The following is a 22,491-nucleotide window of genomic DNA, read 5'->3' on the forward strand; positions in this document are numbered from 1 at the left end:
GAAGGTGGGGCAGCAGGCTGGCACCCTCCGCGTGGGACCCCCCCCTTCTCTGCAGGGGGGGATATAAATGCCCAGCTGGGATTTGAGTGCCCCCGTGCCGGTGTCTGTGCTGGTGGTGCTGCTTTCACCGGCAGATCTGCATTTGTGGCACGAACAGTGCAACCCCTCTGTGCTCCTAGGGACCGCTGCCCAGGGCCCCTCTCCCCTTCCCCAAATTGTTACAGGTGCCCAGTTTCCCCTGCAGCCACTCCATCCCGGCAGCAGGCACCGGGCCCTTCGGCACCTCGCGCTGCCCCACGCATGACCCAGGTAGTGATGGCTCCTTTTGCAAGGAATTGTACGGATAACCCCGGCTCTCCCCGGCGACGAGCTCCCAGCCTGGGGCTGCATGTCCCTGCACCACATGGGCGATGCTCTGGCCAGAAGAGGTGGCCAGGGCTGCTCCAGGAGTAGCAGGTCCTCACCCGTGGCAGGAGTAACCATCTCCCCAGCCTGGGCCACCTCCTCGTATGCCCAGCAGCTCCCGAGCACCAGCTGCCCCCTTCTCCCCTCCAGGAAAGAAGAGGCCAAGCCTCTGAATGAATAAATGTCATGTTCACATGGAAGACAACATAGACAATACCAAACATCTCCTAAAACAATACAGCCTCTGCCAGCGGAAGGATGCTCAGCGCCTCCCTCGCCAGCCTAGTACAAACCAGCGTCTTCAACAGTGACACACACAAACCCCACGGGCCAAACAAAGCCACCGTCATTTTCCTGCCCAGTAGCATCTGTAAACAAAAAGAAAACATCATTTGTTGACCCCGAACATATAAAAATACTATAACAAAATGAAATACAAATATATATTAGAATCTGTAAGTATTCTGTATAAAGAGATACTTTAGCGGTTAGCTTACAGCAAGAACAGAAACACAACACAACCAAGCCCTGGCCGGGCCACGGGCAAAATGAGATGCGTCCCAGCTCCTCTGTGTGGCAGCGGGGGCTCCCGTGGAGAGGGCATTTGTGGCAGAAACACAGATCCCGTGGTGGCGGGATCATCCTGGATGCTGGTGGTGAGCAGGGATGGTGCCGGCACCCACGGAGCCAGACGCACCTGGTGGAGATGCCCGGAGCCCAGCTGCAGCCGGCGGCGCGGCCCTGAAGCCGATGCGCTGGAGCAGTGCGATGGAGAGACCCGGGGCTGCGATTTGTCCGCCCGGGTGACACGGTGATGTGCTGTCCAGCTGCGTGCACCGTCCCAGGTTGGGCCCCACCATCCTCGGCCCCCATGGGTGTAGAAGCAATGCTGCTGCGGAGGTCAGGTGCGTGCGGTACCCCGGCGCGGGCTCTCCATGCTGCACTGGCAGCAGCCCTGCCCCTGCTCCCACACCAGCCCAGCGCGTCCCCCAGCACTGTGGGCTTTGGAGAGGCGCTGCCCGGGCGCCGGCACCCGAGTCCAGGAGGTGGTGGGACCTGCCCCGGCAGTGGTGTTAGCTCCAGGCTTGCAGGCTTAGGCATCTTCAGCCTCTTCAACCGGCCCTGGCACCCGCAAGGCTGAAGCCCCGGTGAGGAGCATGGCAACGCGCACGCCGGCTGTCTCAGCAGCCTCCTGCCCTTGCTGGCTGGGCCATGGAGAGCAGGGCCAGCAGGACGTGGGGCACCTCTGCCCAGCTGCAGAGCCCCCCCCCAGGGCTGAGCCTGGAGGAAAGGGGTTCCTGTGCTGCCCTATATGATCCCGCCTCTGAGAAGAGCTGCTTGGCTGGGCCGGGGGTATTTGGGGTCCCCTCTGCCTTAACGGCACCATGCTAGTCCCCCACAGACATCTGCGCCCCACTGCCCATGACCCACTCAGTGTGCCCGGGACCACCCTGGTCCTGCTCCACCCAGCATGGCCCCAATGCCACTGCAATGTGCTGGAGCCATGCCCCAGCTCTGGGTGCCATGGGGTGCACCCGCGCAGCCCAGAGGTGCCACCAGTGGGTCGGGCTGCGGCCCTGGAGCTGGTGACGTTATTTGGGGCACGCTGGGCTCCAGCACCTCGGCCACGGCACCGGGGAGCTGCTCGCTGCAGCTGCCATCAGGGCAACAGCGGGTCCTCAGCAGGGAGGCCAGCGGAGAGGATGGGGAGCCGGGCTCCAGGCTCGCTGGGACCATGGGATGCCGGCTGCACCACGCAGCCCTCCGCCAGCCCCGGCTTACCACGGCCCACGAGCCTCTGCCACGTCAGGCCCCTCCGCTCCAGCCCCAGGTGTTGGAAAAGCCACCGGCTCGCCCAGATGGACACAAGGGACAGGCTGCTGGGGAGGGGACACGTCGCGAGGGACACAGGCGCTGCCCTCTGCGGCTCTGGGGCTGTGCTGGGGGGAAGGCAGAGCGCCGCGGGGAAGGGGCAGCAGGGCAGAGCACCCACCCCGTATCCACACATCTGTGTAGCTGCAGTTCTTAAAAAATTCTCTATCTACACATTTGCTTTGTTTGTGGGGGTTTTTTTTCTTTTTTTTTTTTTTTTTTTTTTTTTTTTTTCCCCAACCCTCTAGATGCAACAGCTCTACCCTCCGCCGGGCTCCTTTGATGCAGCTGCGGTTCAGGAACACCCAGACAGCAGTACCGCGGCCGCAGGGCAAAGCGAGGTCCTTGGCTCCAACTGGGGGGGGCTCCCTGCCAGCCCCGCCGCTCTCCGGGGCCGGTGGCCGCTCACAGGCACTGGCTGCAGCCGCACTTGCTGGGCTTCTCCACCTCCTCCACGAAGGTCGCACCATTGCTGCACTCGAAGGCGTATTTCCTGCGCCGGAGCCGCAGCCCGGTGCAGCAGCCGGTGCTGGGGCCGCCGCAGGCCCCCCGGCACTCCACCCAGGCCACCGGCCGCGTCGTCTGGCAGATGGCGTAGCCCCGCTGCACCTGGTGGTAGTCCCGCACCGGCTCCCCGTGGCACTCCGGCTCTGCGGGACAGCGATGCTCAGCCCGGCGTCCCGGCGTGGGGCTGCCTCCCCCGCCTCGGGCACCCACCTCCCTGGCACCTACCTTGGTCGCAGAGGACTCCGGTGTAGCCGCCGTGGCACTCGCAGGCGGGCTGGCCGCCCGGGGTGAGGCGGCAGTGGCCGTGGACGCAGGGCCGGCGGCGGCAGGGGTCGGGCGGCTCGGTGGGCTGGTTGCAGAGAGCACCCTGGTAGCCCTCGCGGCACTGGCAGCTGTAGGAGAGGGCGTCGAGGGGCAGGCACAGCCCGTGCACGCACCTGCGGGCACCCGGCGCTGTCAGGCACCTGCCGGCATGGCACGGCACAGCACCGGCACGCACAGCCCACCAGCACCGAGCACGGCACGGCTCAGCACCGGCACCGTATTGCACCGGGACTGGCGTGGCACTGCCATGGCGCAGCACTCGTATGGCACAGCCATCATGGCACGGCACCATGAGCACAGGACAGCCCCGGCACGACTCGGCGCTAGTGGCACGGCACGTGGCACCGCACCACCGGCCCGGGGCAGGGTGGCGGACAGCCAATGGGAGAGGTGGGCAGGGCAGGCAGTGTGGAGGGACAGCCAATGGAGAGGGCAGGGGTGAGAGGGGCAGCCAATGACAAGGCAGCCAATGAGCCAATGGAGAGGGGCAGTTGCAGTGGGGCACATGGGTCACTGTGGGGCAGCCGATGGGTCAGGACCATCGCTGTAGGGCAGCCAATGGGGCAGTGCCATTGCTTCAGGACGCCCAATGGGGCGGACGGGTCACTGCGGGGCAGCCAATGGGGCAAGACCATTGCTGCGGGGCAGCCAGCGGGGCGGGGGCACTCACTTGTGCCCGTGGCAGGGGCCGCCATGGGGCTGGTCGCAGTGGGGCCCGTCCCAGCCGGGCTCGCAGTGGCAGACGGGGCCCTGGGCGCCGGTGGGCTGGCAGATGCCGTGCAGGCAGTAGAGCTTGCGGCAGGGCTCGCAGCCCGGCACCACCCCCGGCGTCATCCGCGTCTTGGTGAAGTCCTGCAGCTCGTTGTTGATGTAGAGGTTGCGGATGCACCCGTGGAAGCTGGTGCCGTTGAGGAGCTGCCAGAGGCGGAAGGCGGCCGAGTTGACGTCCACAGGCATCCCTGGGGAGAGCAGGACCGGAGAGCAGATGGGCATCAGCGAGCCCGCATGTCCCCCGTCGCCCCCCCGGCCCCTGTCCTACCTCCCACATAGAGGGGGGCCTCGCTGTTCAGCGTGTAGTGCTTGCCCGAGTTGTCCATGGTCATGGGGCTGCCACCGTCGATGGAGAGGTTCACCATCTGGTCGAAGGTCACCAGCTCCACAGTGTGGAACTGCCCGTCGTTGATGGTCTCGGCGCTGGTGGGGATGGCTGGGTCACCGGGGCCCCCCCCCCAAGCCCGTGCAATGGGGGTGGCGGTCCCCGGCAAGCGGGGAAGGGGAGGCAGGTACCTGTAGATGGCCGAGCTGGGGTGGGTGCCGGGATCGTAGCTGACCCTGACGTGGCCCTGGTACAGCTCCACGGCCATGTGGTCGCTGTCACCATTGTACAGCAGGATGCCGTTGCCTTCAGCTGTGGAGACCTGGCAGGGGGAAGAGGTGGGAGCCCACATCCCCAGGGCACCACCCTCGATGCCACCCTCCCAATGCCCACAAACACACACCACCCCCCCAGCCCTCACCTGCAGGGTGATGTTGGCCCGGGGCCAGTCCTGCAGGTCGGTGAACTGCAGGTATGTGTCACGGTCCACAAAGTTGACGCTCAGCAGCTTCTCGCACTTGGGGCCACCGAAGCCGGGCAGGCACTGGCAGAGGGCACGGGCGCCCCGCTCCACGCACGGGGCCCCGTTCTGGCACTCGGCTCGCTCGCAGAGGCCGGGCTGGCCGGCGGCACGGGGCGGCATCTCACAGAGCTGGCCACTGCGGGGCCAAGGGTGCTGCTGGGCACGGGGCTGGGAAAGCGCCCTACCCCCTGCCCAGTGCCCCATGGGGCTCTGACAGCACCCCCCTGTGTTGGGGTCCCTGGGGAGGCTCTCCAGCCGGGGGCATCAGAGGGGTGCCCAGCTGCTGAGCCCTGCCCTGGGGTCCCTCCCCAGTGGCACCCCCCAGCCTCCATCCCCAGAGACCCACACCCGCAGGCCCACTCCTTCCTCTTGCACTGAGGGGGATGAATGGATGGACATAGCAGCCAGGACTGGTTCCTCCTGCACGGTGACATGCAACCGTCCCTGCTGTCCCTGGTGCACCCCCATCTTCCCGGCAGTACCTGTAGCCCTCGGTGCAGAGGCAGGAGTAGCCGTTCACCTCGTCCAGGCAGCGGGCGTTGTTCTGGCACCGGTGGTCCTGGCAGTCGTCGAAGTCCTCGCTGCAGTTGCTCCCCACGTAGCCGGGCACGCACTCGCACCTGGGGCAGGCGGGGGGCTCACGGCTGCCCCTTCCTCCCCGCCCTGTGCCAGTGGGCACCTGCTCCTCCTGGCATCCCCCTCCCCATGCCCCCTCACCAGCCTGTGAGCTGCAGCCCCCCAGAAGCAAATCTCTCCCTCCAGGCATCCAGGAGAAAGCAGTTTGGGGAGGGAGGCTCACCTGGGCCCCTGGCTGGTAGAGATGCAGGTGGAGCCGTGCTGGCACGGGCTGAGCTCGGCTGAGCAGAAATCCAGCGGCTGCTCACAGAAATACCCTGCAGGGCAGAAGAGGGGGTGCTGGGGGGTGCCCAGCAGCTCCGGGACCAGAGGGGCAGCCCCGGACCCCGCGGGGCAAGGGGAGACCGTGGGGTGCTCAGCTCAAGGCAGGGAGCTGCCGAGCCCGCAGCTTGCACCACCACGGGCACAGGGCTCTGCTCCGCTGGAGGCAGATCTTGCCCAAACCAGGCAACCGAGGGCATCCCAGGGTACAGGGGCTCAGCTGGGTGTACCCAAACTCGAGGCAGCTGGGCCCAGAAGCCATGTTGATGGGTACTGGGACAGCAGGCAGAAGAGCTATTAGCCCTCCTCGCTGGGAAGGGAGAAGCACTGGGCACATTCCCCTGCCAGGCCCGCGAGGTTTGGGGATGGCTAGCCTTTGTGCTGGGTACCTGTGTAGTGGGCAGGGCACAGGCAGGTGTAGTTGGTGGCACCAGGCATGCAGGACCCCCCGTTCTCGCAGCTGTGCTCCTTGCAGGGGTCGCTGGCAGCGCGGCAGCTCGGGCCCTCAAAGCCCGCCAGGCACAGGCATCTGCCACAGGGCGTAGAGCAGCATCAGGGAGTGGGAATCAGAGCATTTTGGGGTGATCCCCCCAAAAATGCCAGCACAGGACCTTGGCAAAATGCACACATGCATGCCAAGAGGCTCCGAGGAGCAGGGTTCGGTACCCCCCTGCTGAAAACCGGGCGCAGGGGAGGGTGGCAGTGTGCAGCCCCACGCAGACTGCGAGGATGCTGAGTTGCCACGACAACGGGCTGAGAGGCCACTCAGCACGGGGAGGGGGGGCAGGCGGCTGTGCAGCCCACATCCTCACCCCCAGCCTGCCTGCCGTCTATTTTCAGCCACTAATTGGGCCCTGGTTCCCGGAAAGGGCTGAAGCGTTCGGGGTAGCGAGGGTTGTGCGAGGGCACAGCAGCACAGCAACCTCGCAGGGAGCAGCAGCGAACCCAGGGTCGCATCCTGCCCCATCCCACACCGTCAGCCCTGCTACAGCAGCCAGATCCCAACCCCAAATCCTGCTGTCCTCTGCCTCCCCATACCTCCCATGGCAGCAGGACACCCTTATCTCCCCCTACCCTCAGCCCAGGAACCTGCAGGGCTGGGGGATACGGCAAAGCAGAGCCAGCGCTCAGCCCTGCTGGTGCTGTGCTGGCAGGATGCGCAGGCAGGGCCGCAGAGAGCAGGCAGCACGGGCCGGAGCTGCCGGGTGAATGTAATATCCCAGCTATGTGCCCCAGGGAGCACACAGGAGGGGAGGGAAGCACCAGACTTTATCTCAGTGGGATGCCAGGGCTCCACGCTGCTGCCCAAACACCCGTTTTTCATGTGTTCCCACCCAGCACTCACCTGAACCCGGCTCCTTCCCCCTCCTGGGGCTGGCAGGTCCCCCCGTTGGCACAGGGGTTGGAGGAGCAGCCGCTGAGTGCCACCTCGCAGTCCCTGCCCTAGGGAAAAAGGGAGAGGTGGGAGTGAGAAGGGTGCCACAGCGCCGTGTCCCGCTCCCCCTGCCCTGTCCCACTCGGCAGGGCACTGCGGGGAGCAGGGAGGGGGGACGGTCCTGCAAGCAGCAAGCCCCGGGGGCACGGCAGAGCCCCCGCGCTGCCCCCTTCCCCTCTGCAGGGATGGGTCCTGCCGCGGTGGTGCCAGGACCAGGGTACCTTGTAGCCGCTGGGGCAGGCGCAGCGGTAGAAGCCAAGGGGGTCGTTGTGGCAGGTGCCCTGGTTCTGGCAGGGGCTGGAGAGGCAGGGGTTGCACTTGGCCTGGACGCTCAGGGCGGGTGGGCCTGCGGGACGGGAGGCGCAGAGATGACCATCAGCGCGGAGAGCGATGGGGAGGTGTCTGTTTGTGGGCACCGACATGGGGGGCAGAGCCCCAGCCACGGCTGGGAGCAGAGCCTGCCCTGCCAAGGGGCTGTACACCAGGCAATGGGACAGCAACAAGTTTGCTCGGGCACCAGGGACGTGCCACCAGCCAGGCAAGGGGACAGAAGCATCCCGGCCCCCTCCTCCACGAGGCAGCTCAACAGATGAAATGTTGGAGTCTCCCAGACTCGCGGAGCATCGTTCTGCCGGGTGCGGGGCAGCAGGCGGCCCGGCTCCCTGCAGCGCCTGCTGCCCTGCCGGAGGACAGCGCGGATGGGCAGATGGATGGCGCAGCCTTCTCTCACCTTGGCACTCAAACTTCTTGGCGGGGGTGGTGAGCAGCAGCTTGCCTTCCATGTCAGGGGGCCCAGCACAGCGGGCGATGCCTGGCTCCTTGTACCCCGTCTTGACCCAGCTGGAGAGCCAGCGCAGGTTGCAGCTGCAGTACAGGGGGTTGGCCCCGATGGCTCTGCAGGGGGAAAAAGGCAAAACTGCACCCACTGCCCCGCAGAGGGAACTGGGCTCGGAGACCTTGGGACTGGACACAACTCCGTCACTTGGCTGGGCCGCCACAGGATGGGGGGACCCAGCGCTCCTCCATTTCTGGACCCACCAGAGGTGCTGCCCACGGTGGGAGGACTGGGGCACACAGCCCCACACCGCTGCCCAGTTCGACCACCCTGCTGCCAGCCCCACAGCCCACGTGGCGCCCCATGGCTCTGTGCTGGGGCTTTCCTCCGCTGCCCACACAGAAATCCTCGGGAGTCCCTCTCCAGCACTGGAACAAAGCTGCCTGGGCCCAGCGCAAACTGGGCAAAGCACCCTGAGGCTGTGCAGAAACCATTGCACAGGAGCTGCAGGGCCAGCCAGGGCTCTGCCACACAAGCGTACAGGGCAGGGACATTGGAGTGGGCTGCTGGGGACAAGCAGCGGGTCATGGCCGGAGCTCGTGGGGACAGCATTGGGGGAGAGCAAGGAATTGCTCTGAGAGGAGGAGGGAAGGTTGCTCTGCTCCACAGCAGAGCAGGGCAGGGAGCAGCAGATGACATGGGAGGCTGAGGGGTTGGATGCTTCTTTGCATCCTCCTTCAGTGCAAAGGTCAGCGGTGATGGAGGGCTGGCGAGACCGACACCTGTGACGAAGGAAGGAGACGGCAGCCCAGAAAGCAGGCGGTAGGGACAGCAGATCTGCTGGGGCTGACAAACCTGGTCCTAGAGCACCGACAGCGCCGGCTGGTGACACAGCTCAGCCCTGCGGGAGCCGGCAGCGCCAGCTGGCAGCAGCAAAGACAGCACCGCACTTCGGCAAAGGAAATCGGTGAAGAGCCAGGGGAGACCAGACCAAGCAGTGATGCTCCCAAAAAACACAGGGAGGCCAGGATTGGAAATCAAGATGCTCTCCACAGGCTGGAGGAACAGCCTGAGAACCCCAGGATGCCAGGAGCAGGACTGGCCACCGGCAGGCAGGTGGGAACGGCTTAGCAGAGACAGGGAAGGGACTGAAAAGTTACCATGAGCAAAGCTGAACTCCTGCCCCGGGCAGTGGGTACAGGGCTGTGCTCCTGGGGTACAGGCTCCCTCAAAGATGGGTTGAAACACAGCCACTGGCAACAGGATGCTTGATGAGAGACTGGGGGGGGGCTGCTGCAGGGAAGCACCCTGGCAGGAGGCTAACGACACGCTGGCATGGGTCAGAGCAGCCCCCGCCAATCCACGACCGTGCCAGCACCTTGCGTGTCTTGCTTTACATGTTAGGAGACCCTAGGGACCTGGCGGTGGGGGACAGACCCCACACCACCTCCAGCAAGGAGCATAGGGCCACCCCAGCAGCATTGGGAGGCTCAGCTGCACACCTGGACCTGGGGCTCAGCATGGGGAGGGCAGGCATGGCACAGCATGGTACTGCCCCACAAATGCTGTCCCAAGTACCAGCCCAGAGAAGAGGAGAGGAGGCAGTGCAGCCCCATGTTTTTTAAAGGTCTCCTGAGCCTGCATCCAAGCCCTGCGCCCTGCAGAGTGGGAGATACTCACAGGTGGGACAGGGAGGTGACGTCTGTGAAGATACCCTCAGGGAGGCTGGAGATGTCATTGCCGTGGAGAGACCTGCAGAGAACAGAAGGTCCTGCAATGCCCACGGCTCCAGGGTGGGCAGCAAGGACCGTGACCAGCTGGGCTGCCCGCACCCCACAGGTCCAGACATGGGTGGCAGAGGTGGACACGGGCGGACCCCACTACACTGTCACTGTTGCAAATGCACCATCTGCTCCGAGAGGCTGATGCATCTCCCCTTGCTCCTCCTGCAGCCTGTACCCAGCTCCAAGTGGGCACAAGGGACACAGGCAGCAGCAGAGAAGGGACTGGGCAGGACTGCGAGCAGGGCTGTGAGCAGGGCTACGGGCAGGTACTTACAGCAGCCGGAGGGAACGGAGGCCCTCGAAGGCCAGCGGAGGGATGCACTGCAGGGAGTTGTAGCTGAGGATCCTGCGGAAGGGAAGAAGGAGGCAACACAGCGCCGGGGGCACCACTGTGTGTGCTGCAAGAAGCCCACCCTGGGCTGCACGCTCCCCCTTGCGTGAGCTCCAGCTCAAACCACAGCTTCACCCCAGCTAGATGGGGGAGGCCCTGGTGTCCCCAGCACACCCCAGTCTTTGGGGTCCTCTAGGAACAGCCCCCCGCAGCTCAGCTGGGCTGCAGCCCAGTGTGGCACCCCGCAGGGACTGCACTTACAGGGTGGTGAGCTGGCTCATGTTGGTGAAGGAGGAGTTGCTCAGGGAGCTGATCTTGTTGTTGCTCAGATCGCTAGAAAAGAGAAACCCCAGAGCGTGGAGCCAGCTGGACCCTGTCCCCCCTCGCTGCCCCCCCACCTGCTCAGCTGCAATGGGGTGCGAACAGCAGCACGGCACGGCCTCCAAGGGAGCAGCAGGGCTATCACACAGGCTGATGGCAGCAACGCCACTGTCCCCACTCTGCCCCATGCCCAGCGACAGCAGAGGCCGTCAGCACCCAGGGGCTGCGCATCACTGCCGGCCGGCTGCGTCCCGGTGCAGAGGGTGGGCACAGAGGAATGTTGGGGGTCCCTGCATACTGCCAGGCCCCTCCTCAGGATCATGCACCATGGGGACAGCCTCTGTCCTCGCCCACAGGTCCCAGCAGTGGGACCGGCTGCCTGGGCTCCTGCTCCTGGCTACTTACACAAGCTGCAGATACTTGAAGGTGGAGAGCTGCCCCGGGACCTGAGCGAACTGGTTTCCATCCAGGTAGCTGCAAGGGAGAACAAAAGCACCTTGGGGTGGCTGAGAAGCAGGAGGTCTCTCCCTCTGCCCTCCCATTTCTCCTGTGCACGCCCACAGACTTGGGGCTGCAAGGAGCATCTCTAGCATCACCTCCCTCCCAGCACCCAGGGCCCACGGGGCTCTCAGGGGACCCCTGGGCTGGCAAGGGAGCCAGCGTGCGAGTGCATTAGCACACCCGGGAGCTTTGCATGAGAGTCCCTGGGAGCAGTCTCCCAACAGCCTGCGTGTGCTAGCGCAGCCAGCCATGTGCTGCATTTACACATCTGATGTGAGCGTGGGCGGCCGTAACCATTCCCAAGGCATGTGTGAGAGAGAGCGGAGGATGCAGAGGAGGGGTGTGCGAGACAGCGCAGGGGTGTGAGGGGGTGGTATACATATGTATGTGCACAACCAGCGCCTATACCCCCCCCGCACACAGGACTTGCTGCCATCCCCCATCCCAGACGGGTGCAGAGCCCCTTTTGCAGCGATGGGCATCATGTGCCTGCACATCCAGACCTGGGACGGCTGCTTGGGTACCTCCCTGAAACCCATGGTGATGGGTGGCTGACCCCAATCAAACCACATCCCGTTGTCCGCGTGCTCGGAGCTGGGGCTACCAAGAGCATCCCCACAGCTGTGGTGAGAGGTGACAGCAGAGAGGGGCCAGGGAGCTGGCAGAGGCAAGGCAAGGTGGCCCTGTCCCTGTCGCTGATGGCAGGCTGCTGGGGACCGCAGAGCCCTGGGCTCCACGGCTGCGTGGGGACCGCAGCTGCAGGGGGTGGCTGTCCCACACTGCCCTCTCTCAAGGGCCAAAGAGCAGGGACCCAGCTGCTGTGACAACACCCCTTGCACAGCACCCTTGGTAGCCCTGAGTTGGACGAGAGGCTCTCGCTGAGCCCCTTGCTGAGGTTGGGGCCGGACAGCGTCCCTTGGCTGGGTGGGGGTCCTGCTCCCACTACCGGGCCAGGGTGGGGGTGTGGGAGGGAGCATCCCTGCCCCGATTCCTGCAACCCCGCAGCAGAGACCTCCTACCCAGAGCTGCAAAGCTGGGGGGAGAGCCTGGGCACCCGCCCACCACTCACAGCTCCGTGACGTTCTTGGGGATCCCCTTGGGCAGGGCCTTGAGGTGCTTGTTGCTGCAGCGGACAACGGTGTCGAGGCAGGTGCACTCCTGCGGGCACTGGGGCCGGGGGATGCAGCTGGTCTCCTCCTGACCTGCACCGGGCAGAGAGCCACAAAGTCACCGGGGCCCAGCCCTCAGGCACCGTGTGAGGCTGGACTCAATGCCTTGTGCCCGCCTAGGACTGCTCCCCTCCCATGCCGACCGTCCCCTCGCCCTCAAAGTGGGGTGCTGCAGGCAGCAGCAAGCTATTGCTTGTGGGCAATAGCCTCAGCCCAGCTGAGAGTCAGCAGTGCAGAAATCGCTCCTGTGCCCAGAAACCGCCTGCCCCACCGGGATGGATGCAACCAGCCAGGTCAAGGCTGCTCTGATTTTCACCATTTTCAAGCTAAAATGCAGTCCCAGGGACAGCAGAGAGGAGGGCTCGGAAGAAGGAGCTCAGCCCTGCAAATCCTCCTGAAATAACCTCCTTCACCCATCTCCCAGACGCAGGCTAGAGGGAGCGGTGCCTGCGCCAAGCAGCCGGAGGAGCCGGCATTGCTCCCCCTTGCCTGCCGCAGCGCTGGGCTCCTGCGGGAGAGGCGTCCCTGGGACGACCGTATGTTATCTCGCACTGTTAGGAAAGGCGCAGGATGCAACCCTTCAGACTTTGACGTGGTGGAGGAGGGAAAGCAGAAGAAATGATGATTTGTTTGTAAATATTTTCCAGAGGGCTCAAAAGCTGTTCTAAATTAAAAAAATTTTTTAAAAAAGGCTTTTCTCTCAACACGCACGCTCCCCGCCTGCTCCATCTGCCCAGCTCCAGTGCGTGTGCGGGGCTGGGAAGTGAAGGAGGGAAGGAGCAGGATGAATCCCGCTGCGCCTTGCCTACACATCTGCTCCTGCCAGCACCCAGGGCACAGCGTTTGCTAGCACGGACCTGCCTATGTACAAGGGCCACGCAGTGCAGTGGGTGCAAACTCCTCTCCCGGCTTCAGAGCAGCTCGTGGGTATTTGAGTGCAGCCCTAAGGGCTGGGCACCAGGAAGGGAAACTTGCGCCTTGTTAGGGGAGGGCGTTAACGGGCTGAGGGACCCCCCAAGCTACCAGGTTGCCGCCGGGCACTGCCAAACATCCCGGGAGCGGGGGCAGTGCTGGGACAGGGAGCGCGGTGCCAGCCCGGGAGGAGCAGACTGGTCCCCCCCCACCCCCGGCGCCGCAGGGCCCGTGAGTTACCTTCCTCACACCTGAAGTCGGGGAAAGCCACGTCCTGGAGCGGGATCTGCCGGAGGAAGTCGGGGTTTTGGCACCGCGGGTTCCCCGTCACGATCTTCCTCTTGCGCAGCCAGTCCCCCAGCCAGGCCAGCTGGCAGTTGCAGTTGAAGGGGTTGGCGAGCAGGTTCCTGCACACGGGAGGGAGTGCGAGGGCATCACCTGAACAGCCGCTGGGCAAGGGGACCCCCTGCAGCCCCCCAACACGATTGGGACAGCCTGGGAGCATCTTGGGGCCCGAGACATACAGCGTAGAGAGGGACTGCAGCGTGTCAAAGGCGCCCGGCGCAATGGTGCTGATCTGGTTGTCATACAGGGAGAGCAGGCGGACGTTGCGCAGCCCCGTGAAGCTGTCGTTGTGGATGCAGCTGATGCGGTTGTTCCTCAGCATCCTGCAGAGGGAAGGGGGTGAGGGCACTTAACGACCCAGGCAAGCGCTACAGGGGAAACCCACCTCAGCAGTGCCCAGGCTGTGCCCACCTCACTGCCAGGCAGCAGGATAAGCCTGAGCTGAGCAGCAAAAACCTGTCCCCCCAGCTCTGGATACGGCCAGTGGATGGGTAAGGCACTCCTGAGCTGGCCCCGCAGTGATGCAGATAGCACCAGCCCGGGATCGCGGGCAGGGGAGCAAGGAGCCAGGATGTCCCCATCCCTGTGCCCACGGCGGAGGGGGGACTCACAGGGTCCTCAGCCCGTCTAGGCCCCTGAACATGCCGCTCCGCACAGACTCCAGCTGGTTGACGGTGAGATGCAGCTCACTGACGGAGGATGCCCCCTCGAATGCCCCATCCTCGATCTCCGACACCTTGTTGTTGCTGAGGTTGCTGCGGAGAGGGGAAAGCAGGCTGGGATGGGGGGCTCTGCCCCGACCTCATCCTGAAGCCTGCCTCCCCCAGGTCCCACTGAGCACCCTGTGATGCCCAGTCCCACGGGTGACCCTCGGGTTGGGACGTGCCCCCCCATTTCACACCCCAGGCTGCCCTGGCATCAGGACCCCATGTGCCTTCCCAGCCCCCAGACACTGGCGATGGGGCTGCGCCTGCCCGATACTCACATTTTCTTCAGATGCGGGAGTTTCTTGAAGATGCCGGTGGCCTCCAGGATGGAGATTTCATTGTTGTTCAGGCGCCTGGCGTGGGTGGCAGGGAAAATTGCTCAGGAGATGGCTGCGAAGGGCCTGGCACAGACCAAACCCTGAGCCAAACCCCAGCGCCAGTGATGCTCTGGCTGCAGGAGAGAAAGCAGGGTGGGAGAGAGGAGGCTCTTACAGCTCTGCCGTGGACTGCGGGATGCGCTCTGGGATCTTGGTGAGCTTCAGGTTGGAGCACTCAACCACGCTGGATTCGCAGCGGCACTTCGGCGGGCAGATCACATCGCTGTTGCACTCGCTGTTCAGCTGGTAATCCTCCGTCCCTGCATGCCGGTGAGGGCAGTGTGGGCTCCCGTGAGCAGAGGCACGGGGGCTGCACCTGCCCTCCCCTCCTCTGATCCTCCCACACCCTCAGCTGGGCTCCATCTCTTCCCCAGCTCCCCTCACCCCAACCACTGTGCACATATTACTCCTCTCTGTGCCCAAAACAGCTTATCTGCAGGGTATTTGTCCTGGGTACATGGGCTGCTCCGCTGCCCACCACCCTCTCCCCTCCTGCAACCACAGTCAGACCCCGGGGATGCCTCTGTGCCCATCCGGATAACGGCACGATGGGAGGTGCCGCAACATGTCCTGGTACCCAGCGCTTCTGTTACTGCGGCACCTAGGAACTCAGAAGCCAGAAACGATGGGAAATGCAGCGTGGTCCTGCCGGGCCAGACCACGGGGCTCTGGCACAACCACCCCCGCAGGCAGCCTGGCCAAAAGGTTACCAGGCACACATGCATGTGGCTCCTCCTCTTACCTGGGATGAAATACTGCTCTTTGGCTGCAGAAAAAAAAGCACATCAGCACTCTGAGCACACGGACACCAGGCTGGGGCAGGGCTGAGGACAGCCGTGCTGCAGGGTGCCCATGACAGGGATGGGGACAGCTCTCACCCGAGCAGCGAAACTTCTTGCTCTTGATCTGGCCGATGCGCTTGTTGGCCAGGCGCCGGGGGCTGGCGCAGCGGGCGCCGCTGGTCTCAATGGGGTTGGTGCGGAGGAAGTCTGCCAGCCACTTCAGGTTGCAGTCGCAGACGAAGGGGTTCTGGGCCAGGTGCCTGCACCGGGGACAGCAGGTGACACACCGCCGGGGACAGCGGGTGACCACCAGCTCCAGCCCCAGCTACCCACTGAGATGGTTCCCCCCAGGCACCCGCCTGCCCAGGCATCGGAGCTGGCACGGGCACTCACAGGGTCTGGATGGCCCGCAGGGAGGTGAAGGTGCCCTTGGCCAGGCTCTGGATCTTGTTGTCATAGAGCGAGAGCAGCGAGAGGTTCTGCAAGTCCTGGAAGGCGTCTGCCCGCACGCAGTTGATCTTGTTGGCATTGAGGAGCCTGGCAGGGAGGGACGGAGGTGAGTCTGGGGACCGCCTTCACTGCACCATGGGTGCTGAGGACCTCAGCCCTGCTTCCTGGTGTCCCTGCAGAGCATCCCACCCAGCCACTGGCATCTTACAGAAGCTGCAGGGCAAAAAGTCCCCCGAAGACGCCTTTGGGGAGGTCCGTGATCTTGTTGCCATACAGCACCCTGGGAGAGAAAGACTGGTGTGAGGGAGATGGGGGAGCGCGGTGCGGGGCACGGTTCAGGGGGCGCAGCGTCCACCCCACACACCCTGGTGTGGTCACTTACAGGGAGTTCAGTGAGCGCAGCCCCTGGAAGGCGTCGGGGGCAATCTCCGAGATCTGGTTGTTGCTCAGGTCTCTGAAACCAAAAGCGAAAAGGTGGTCTGGTCCCCTCTTCTCTCGCCCCAAGCCCCCATCCCCCTGCTGTGTCCAGGGGACCACCCCCAGCCTCTGAGATACAGAGCTGGGGGTATCCAAGACCCCATCCCAGTGCTCCCATGTGGGGCAGCCATGTCATGGCAAGTGCCCCATGCCCGTCAGAGTGGGGGGCTGCGGGCTCACGGCAGTGGCCAGCAGGTGAAGGGTGCTGGAGCTGCACACTTACATCCTGCGCAGCTTCTTGTAGGGGGAGAAGGCGCCTGGGGGGATGGACTTGATGCCGTTGAGCTCCAGGCGTCTGCAAAGAGAAGAGGGAGAGATGAGGGCTGTAGGGCTGGCTGAGCCTCAGTACCCCATTGATAGGGCTGGGGGGCCGCAAGACCCCCAGGCTTGCAGTAATTTACCCCACCAGAGTGGCACCATTCACCCCAGGGACAACTTGCAGCCTGTGGTCGGGGCTTTCTCCAGCAGGGAGGGGTGCCATGGGTGGGGGGACTGTGCTGGCTGGGGTGGGGGGAGCACCTCCTCCCCCCCAGCACCCTGCATCTGGGGGCACCTGCTGCCTTCCATGTGCTTTGCATGCCGTCCCAGCGAGGGCTTTGCACCATAATTGGATTCCCCTAAGGAGATTATTTCTCTATTTACATTTTTAATGCAGCTAAATCCATGGCTAAATCTGGACAGCACGGGAGAAGGGCAAGGAAGGCCTGCCACCCCGTGGGGTGGTTGAGCCGTGGGGCTTGCCCCTGTGTCCCCACTGCCTTGAGCCACCGAGAGCCCAGCAGTGATGGTGTGGGGCTGTACTCACATCTCCGTCATGGTCTCGGGCAGGTTGGCAGGGATGGCCGTCAGCCCCTTGCCCCGACAGTCCACAATGCCGTTGCTGCAAGTGCACATGGCCGGGCAGGAGCCAGAGGACAAGCTGCAGAGCTGAGCGCGTGCCGGGTCCGTTTGTCCTGCCAGGGAAGCAGCCAGCATGGGAATTGCAAAGAGTTGGGCCGGGCGTGTGGGTGGCAGCACCCCGAGGAAGGGACCCCGGTGACAGCTCAGCATGCTGGGACAGCTCGTGGCACCCTTGAGGGGGTGCACAAGGTCTTGGTGTGCCCCAACCCCGTGCAAAAGGCATGCAGCTCCAAGGGCACAGACTGATGCACCCTTTGTCACACTGATAGGGTGGTGCTGCCCCATGTTGTCCCCACACGAGGGACAGTGCTGACTTGAGCTGAGCCCATGGCGTGCATCCAGGCTCTGAGCTGGGGCACGTGGCAGAGAGTGGAGGTGGGCTGCATCGATGGGACGGGCTTTGTCCTCCCAACCCGTGTCCCTGCCCTGGCACCCATTGCCTCCCCCGTTCCCCTCACCGGAGCAGCTGAACTCGTTCTTCTGGATCTCAGCCACGTTGAGGCCGCGGAGCTGGGCCGGAGCGGCGCACTGGGTGAAGAGCCCGATGGTGGGGCGCTGGCGCAGCCACTGCGAGAGCCAGGCCAGGTGGCAGTCGCAGAAGAGGTGGTTGGAGTGCAGGCGGCTGCGGGCAGACAGGGCAGTCAGCAGCCACAGGATGGCTCCCGCCCACCCCACCGCCCTCCAGCTGCCCCAGCCTGACTCATCCCAAAGGCTGGGGGCATACAGAGTGGGACACGGAGCAGCCCGACAGCATCTGTGCCAGTTGCCAAGGCCACCTTGCTTGGCAGTGCTTGGGGATGCTCTGCAGGGCTGTCCCCTCCATCCCCTCCCCACGGTGCTGTCCCAGCACTGCTGAGCCGCCTTGCCGGCAGTGGCAGCAGAACTGGGGACATCCCACTCCAGCCCAGGGAGTCCCTCCCACCCCAGCACTCACAATGTCCGCAGCTTGGGCATGTGGTTGAAGCTGGACACGGGGATGGAAGTGATATTGTTGTTGTTCAGGGTCCTGCAAAAAGGCAGAGCGGGGCAGGTCAGGGTGGCCAGGCCATAAATGGGAGCATGAGATGGTCCAGGTGGCACCAAACCCCCAGGAGCAACAGCACCCACTCACCCTGGCACAGGGTGGATGGATGGAGAGGCAAGGGATGGGGACAGCCCAAACCCCCGGGCAGGGCTTGCTGCCCTTTCCAGGCTTTTCCCCTCCATAGCTAGCTGCAGCCAGGTGGATCCCCTGGGGCAGGATCAGGCCCTGGAGCACAGCTCTGCAGCAGTGGTACCAGACCCCTGCTCAGCCTCTCCTCAGGGCCAGGGAGAGACAGCACACTGAGGATGTCCCTGCAGCGCCTCAGTGAATGGGGAGCACCCAGGGAGACCCTCACCCCGCGTGGGGCTTGCAGGCTGGAGGCTCCAGCCGGCCCCTGGCCACTTACAGGACCTCCAGCCCCCGCAGGGCACGGAAAGCCCCATCCTCGATGCAGCTGATCTGGTTCTTGTCCAGTTGCCTGGAGGAGAAAGACAGAGGGAGCATTGCTGGGACAGCCCAGGCAGAGAGCAACCTGTGGCTCCGGATGCCTCCTGCCACCGGACCTGACCCCAAACTCCCTCGTGCCCGTCCCTGCAGGGACTCACAGGTTCTTGAGGTCGGTGGCCCCACGGAACGCCTTCCTGGGAATGGCCTGGATGAAGTTCTCGCTCAGGTCCCTGGAGAAGAAAGAGGCAGGAAGGAAAATGAGCAGTGCCTGCAAAGCATGATGCCCCGTGGGACAAGGACATCCACAGGCAGGGGCATGCCCCAGCACTCAGTGATCCCCCAGGGGCTCTGGGTAGCTGTAGTTTGGCTTCAGGTCCTTGGTTGCCTAGTGCCCTGCTGGCATTCCCGAGGCGAGTCCGGCTGCATCCATGGTGGCTGCAAGTGGCTGGGGCTCCCCGGACACTGCTGTCCCCGGCTCCGATAAGCAGAGCAGCAGGGCACAGCTCTGGGAAAACCCTCCGCACTTAAATATCCTCTGACTGCTATAATTACAGGTCCCTGCTGATTAACTGGTAATTACACTTAGTGGCTCCAGCAGGCATTCCCATGGAGCCTGCCCCGCACTTTAGAGGGCACAAATAATCGGGTCATTAATTACTTCATCACTACACGGCACCGTCTGTGTAATCACCTGCTCTGCAATGCCGGCGTGTGCCAGGCCAGCACAGGCTTTGTGTTCCAGGGCTGGCAGCGGGTCGGAACCCCCACCATGCCTGGACTGCCTTTTAATGACCACGAAGGCCAAAAATCTCACTGCAAGTAGGGTCTGGGTGGACTGGCTCAGCTCACCCCATCCTTGGGTGGACCTGCCTATCATATTTGTGCCCCGTGGCTCCCGTGCAGCCATTCCCTCTCCCACCCCAAGGGCCACGAGCTCCTCCGAGCTCAGTAGGTGCCTGCATTGCCCGCCCTCAGCCCCATGCCAGCACAGCCCTGCTCCAGCCACCCATGGGGCAGGAGGCCAAGTCCCCAGCTCCCTCCTGGCACAGAGAAACTGAGGCATGACACGACACGGTATTTATCCTATGCAGCAAGCCCATGGGTGAGTGAGGAGCAGGACCAGGGCATCCTGTGCAGATTAAGCACCCCCCAGCATTACACAGGCCATGCAGACACACCCATCCCCGCACCAAGAGGTGGTTTGGGGTGTCCCTGGATGCCAGCATCTCACACTTAGTGCTCACCTGCTCTGCTTCAACATAACAAAGCCTGTTCACTACTAATATCCCAGGGCAGTTGGGCTGGGTCAGGATGGAGGCAGAGCATCCACGGTCCTCCCCGTGCCCTCATTCCCTCCAGAAAATGGGCTCAGCATGGCCCACAAGCTGCTTGCAAAAGACCTGGAGGTCTCCAAACGGGGACTTCACCCCAGCCGAAAGCTTCACTGCCACAATGGGGAAATGTTCCCAGAGGGAAGCACAAGCATCACTTGCGCAGATGCATGAGAAGGAAAACCCAAGGACAGCGGGCTTGCCCAGCCCTCCGTTGGGACGCCCAGACACCAAGGAGCTGCGATACGGTGCCAGAGCGATGCGCCGGCCCCTGCCCCCCCTGCACACAAAGTGCACACAAAGTGTGCGGGGGGGGGGCAGGGGCCGGCGCATCGCTCTGGGTCGCTCCTGGGGAACCAAACCCGGCTGGCAAAGCACCACGGCTGGGGCAGAGGAGGAAGGGAGGTGCGGCCCCTGGAAGGGTCCAGGCTCTCGGGGAGGGTAAAGCCCAGCTCCCCTGCGAGCAGCCGGGCGCGCAGCAAGCGCAGTTTCACCGCTACCCGCGCGGCGGCACTGCCAGGCTGCCCGGCCCGGGCTGCCTGCGCTGCCTGCGCTGCCTGCTCTGCCTGCGCTGCCTGCTCCGCCCGGCCCCGCCCAGGCTGCTCCAGCCCTTCCCAGGGCTGGGGGCCGAGCCCCCCTCACTCCCGAAATGGATCGGGGTCGCCTCACACTCTCCAAAGGAGAAGCACCCGACACCTGCAGCAACCCCCGACACGCCAGCACCCCTTCGGATGCAAACGCCCCCTTCCCCATCCTCTGCTGGGGACGCGATGAGCCCGGGGACCCCCCGGAGTTGCACTGACCTTTCAGAAAAATGCAGCATCGCCCCAAATCCCCTTTTCCCTTTTGGCTCCTAGAAGAAGGAATCCCCTAGAAAACCCTCCGGAAATCCCCAATGTTCACTGCTCTTCCTAGCAATGCATTCAATGCATCGCGCTCTCTCTTGGCAGCTGCCTGTCCTCCAACATTAAACCGGTCGCAGCGGGGCCAAGCATGGGAACACCCACCACGCTTCAGGGCTCCGCACCCCTCTCCCAGCTCCGGTGCCTGCCTGCCTGGGCAGCCCCTGCCTGCAGCATGTTTGGTTCCCCCATGGAAACCTTGCTCGCGTTTCTCTGCTCGCAGCACATAGGAGTCCCAGTGCGCCCGGGGAGTAAACCCAGGCGTCTGTCTGCAAGCTGCTCACTTACAGCTCGCAAGGGAAATGCTGCTAGAAGGTTGCAACTGACTTTGCGAGGCTTCTCCCCTTCACAGCTTTTTGTGACAGTCACCGAAGAAGTGCTGCCGTTGGGGGTACCGAAGCCAAGAGGGACAGACGCTGGATGCAAGGGTTTCAGCAAGGCCTCAGCACCGGGCTTACATTGCCGGCACGGTTACACAGCTGACGACACCAGGACAAACACATGCTTTGCCTGCAGGATCCTCGGGCCCCGGCATTGGAACAAGGCATGGCTCCTTCCCTCCTGGTGTTTCATAGCTCCCAGCTATGTTTGCTTTACACTTTGGCGCCGAAGAAACAGCAGATGGCACGGCTTCTCCTCGCTCCGCCGCACGGCTTGCGGCACCCTCAGCGGCTGCGCCGGTGCCACCTCGCACCCCGCCAAATACAAGCGTGTCGCTGCCATCGCGTGTGGCGTGCCAGCTTGCAGCAGTGACCACAAGCACTGACAGGTCTGACAGCCCTGCTGGGGACCAGCCGGCGGACAGGCACAGACAGAGGAAGGGGAAAGAAAGCAGCTCCTGCCCTGTTGTCACAGCCACCCTTTCTGTCTTTTCTGGTTTCACTTCCAGACATTTTCCTAAAACTCCAAGTTTAAGAGTTCATGGTTATTGAATCCAGGGGATGCCCAAGCAGCCAGCCCATCCACAGTGCCAACCGTCCTCCCATCCCTGCACCACAGGGACCACGCAGCTGGTGTTTCTCCACACACAGCACAGGGTGCAGAGGGCTCCAGTAGTCCCAGGGGTTCAAGGGGAGAAGGATGATAAGGGGTGAGCAGGTGATGGGGGACACACAGCCTCTGCCCTGCGAGTGCCAGAGGACAGAGCCAGACGTCTGCACTTAGGCAGACCCTGTAGCACACATGCATACCCGAACGGGAAGATCTCAGCAGCCTGTCTGCAAAGCAGGACTCCCACTTGCCCCCCAGGAACCCACTGCATTTCCACTCCCTCCTGGCCCAGCCCCATCCCAGACCGCTTCTGTCCCCAGGCTCACCTCCCACAGGGGTTTCTGACCCAGCAGATGCTTGTTAATTATGAGCAGCCAGCTCCAGCCCACGGCTGTACAATGGGGAGAAGGCAGGCACCCACTTTCCTTCTAAACGTCCCCCGAAAGCCTTATGGCCAGGCTATGTCCACACAATTCCCCCCCTGGCGGGGCAGCGTGGGGGATAGTGCTGGTCAAGGATTGAGATTTTGGAGACTTCCCTGCTCGGATCTTATACCCCGCTGCCCTGCCCCACCCCGTGCGTGATGGCTGTCGGTGCAGTATCTGCGGCGGATCTGGAGGTGCCCCCGGCACTGGCTCTCCTGGCAGCCAGCATCCCCTGCCCCGCCGCCGCCGGTCCCCGGGGAGCCTCGGCGAGGAGCCAGGCGCGGGGCTGCCACGGCTCCCTCGGGGCTGGCAGGGGCTCGGCGGCGGGAGCCAACCCCCCAGCGTGCCGCCCTGCCCGGCACTTAGCGGGGCACCCGAGCAAAACTGTTCGACATCGCTTCCCAGTGGGGAGCCCACTCAGGCAAACAAACCTCGGCAGCCTTAATCTCCCCAGCAAGAGCCCGGCGGGCCGGAGGGCGGGT

General features: G+C 63.9%; 1 protein-coding gene across 5 annotated transcripts in view; it reads right to left on the reverse strand.

The window, feature by feature from the left end:
- Positions 1-575: 575 nt before the first annotated feature.
- Positions 576-22,491, reverse strand: part of SLIT1 (slit guidance ligand 1) — a 65,371-nt gene continuing 43,455 nt past the window's right edge. The window contains exons 5-37 of one of the 5 annotated variants that reach the window (XR_003925873.2): positions 18,520-18,591; positions 18,321-18,392; positions 17,825-17,896; positions 17,349-17,512; positions 16,796-16,943; positions 16,214-16,285; positions 15,896-15,967; positions 15,722-15,793; positions 15,457-15,600; positions 15,160-15,323; positions 15,024-15,047; positions 14,397-14,541; positions 14,183-14,257; positions 13,809-13,952; positions 13,377-13,520; positions 13,093-13,259; positions 11,841-11,973; positions 10,676-10,744; positions 10,211-10,282; positions 9,893-9,964; positions 9,515-9,586; positions 7,790-7,953; positions 7,281-7,405; positions 6,970-7,067; positions 6,014-6,153; positions 5,527-5,620; positions 5,210-5,347; positions 4,396-4,863; positions 4,148-4,302; positions 3,779-4,067; positions 3,010-3,221; positions 2,541-2,927; positions 576-773 (exon numbers count right to left, since the gene is read on the reverse strand). Coding sequence is in view for 3 of the 5 variants with exons in the window: in XM_030031549.2 (XP_029887409.1) it covers positions 2,683-2,927; positions 3,010-3,221; positions 3,779-4,067; positions 4,148-4,302; positions 4,396-4,863; positions 5,210-5,347; positions 5,527-5,620; positions 6,014-6,153; positions 6,970-7,067; positions 7,281-7,405; positions 7,790-7,953; positions 9,515-9,586; positions 9,893-9,964; positions 10,211-10,282; positions 10,676-10,744; positions 11,841-11,973; positions 13,093-13,259; positions 13,377-13,520; positions 13,809-13,952; positions 14,183-14,257; positions 14,397-14,541; positions 15,024-15,047; positions 15,160-15,323; positions 15,457-15,600; positions 15,722-15,793; positions 15,896-15,967; positions 16,214-16,285; positions 16,796-16,943; positions 17,349-17,512; positions 17,825-17,896; positions 18,321-18,392; positions 18,520-18,591 (4,297 nt within the window). In the remaining 2 variants the exon portion in view is untranslated. Of the gene's footprint in view, positions 2,928-3,009; positions 3,222-3,778; positions 4,068-4,147; positions 4,303-4,395; positions 4,864-5,209; positions 5,348-5,526; positions 5,621-6,013; positions 6,154-6,969; positions 7,068-7,280; positions 7,406-7,789; positions 7,954-9,514; positions 9,587-9,892; positions 9,965-10,210; positions 10,283-10,675; positions 10,745-11,840; positions 11,974-13,092; positions 13,260-13,376; positions 13,521-13,808; positions 13,953-14,182; positions 14,258-14,396; positions 14,542-15,023; positions 15,048-15,159; positions 15,324-15,456; positions 15,601-15,721; positions 15,794-15,895; positions 15,968-16,213; positions 16,286-16,391; positions 16,516-16,795; positions 16,944-17,348; positions 17,513-17,824; positions 17,897-18,320; positions 18,393-18,519; positions 18,592-22,491 lie in introns of those variants that run through there. The other 4 variants (XR_003925872.2, XM_030031550.2, XM_030031549.2 and 1 more) reach the window with 4 other exon arrangements.

This window comes from Aquila chrysaetos, chromosome 11 (genome assembly GCF_900496995.4).
Source record: "Aquila chrysaetos chrysaetos chromosome 11, bAquChr1.4, whole genome shotgun sequence".
NCBI lineage: Eukaryota > Metazoa > Chordata > Aves > Accipitriformes > Accipitridae > Aquila > Aquila chrysaetos.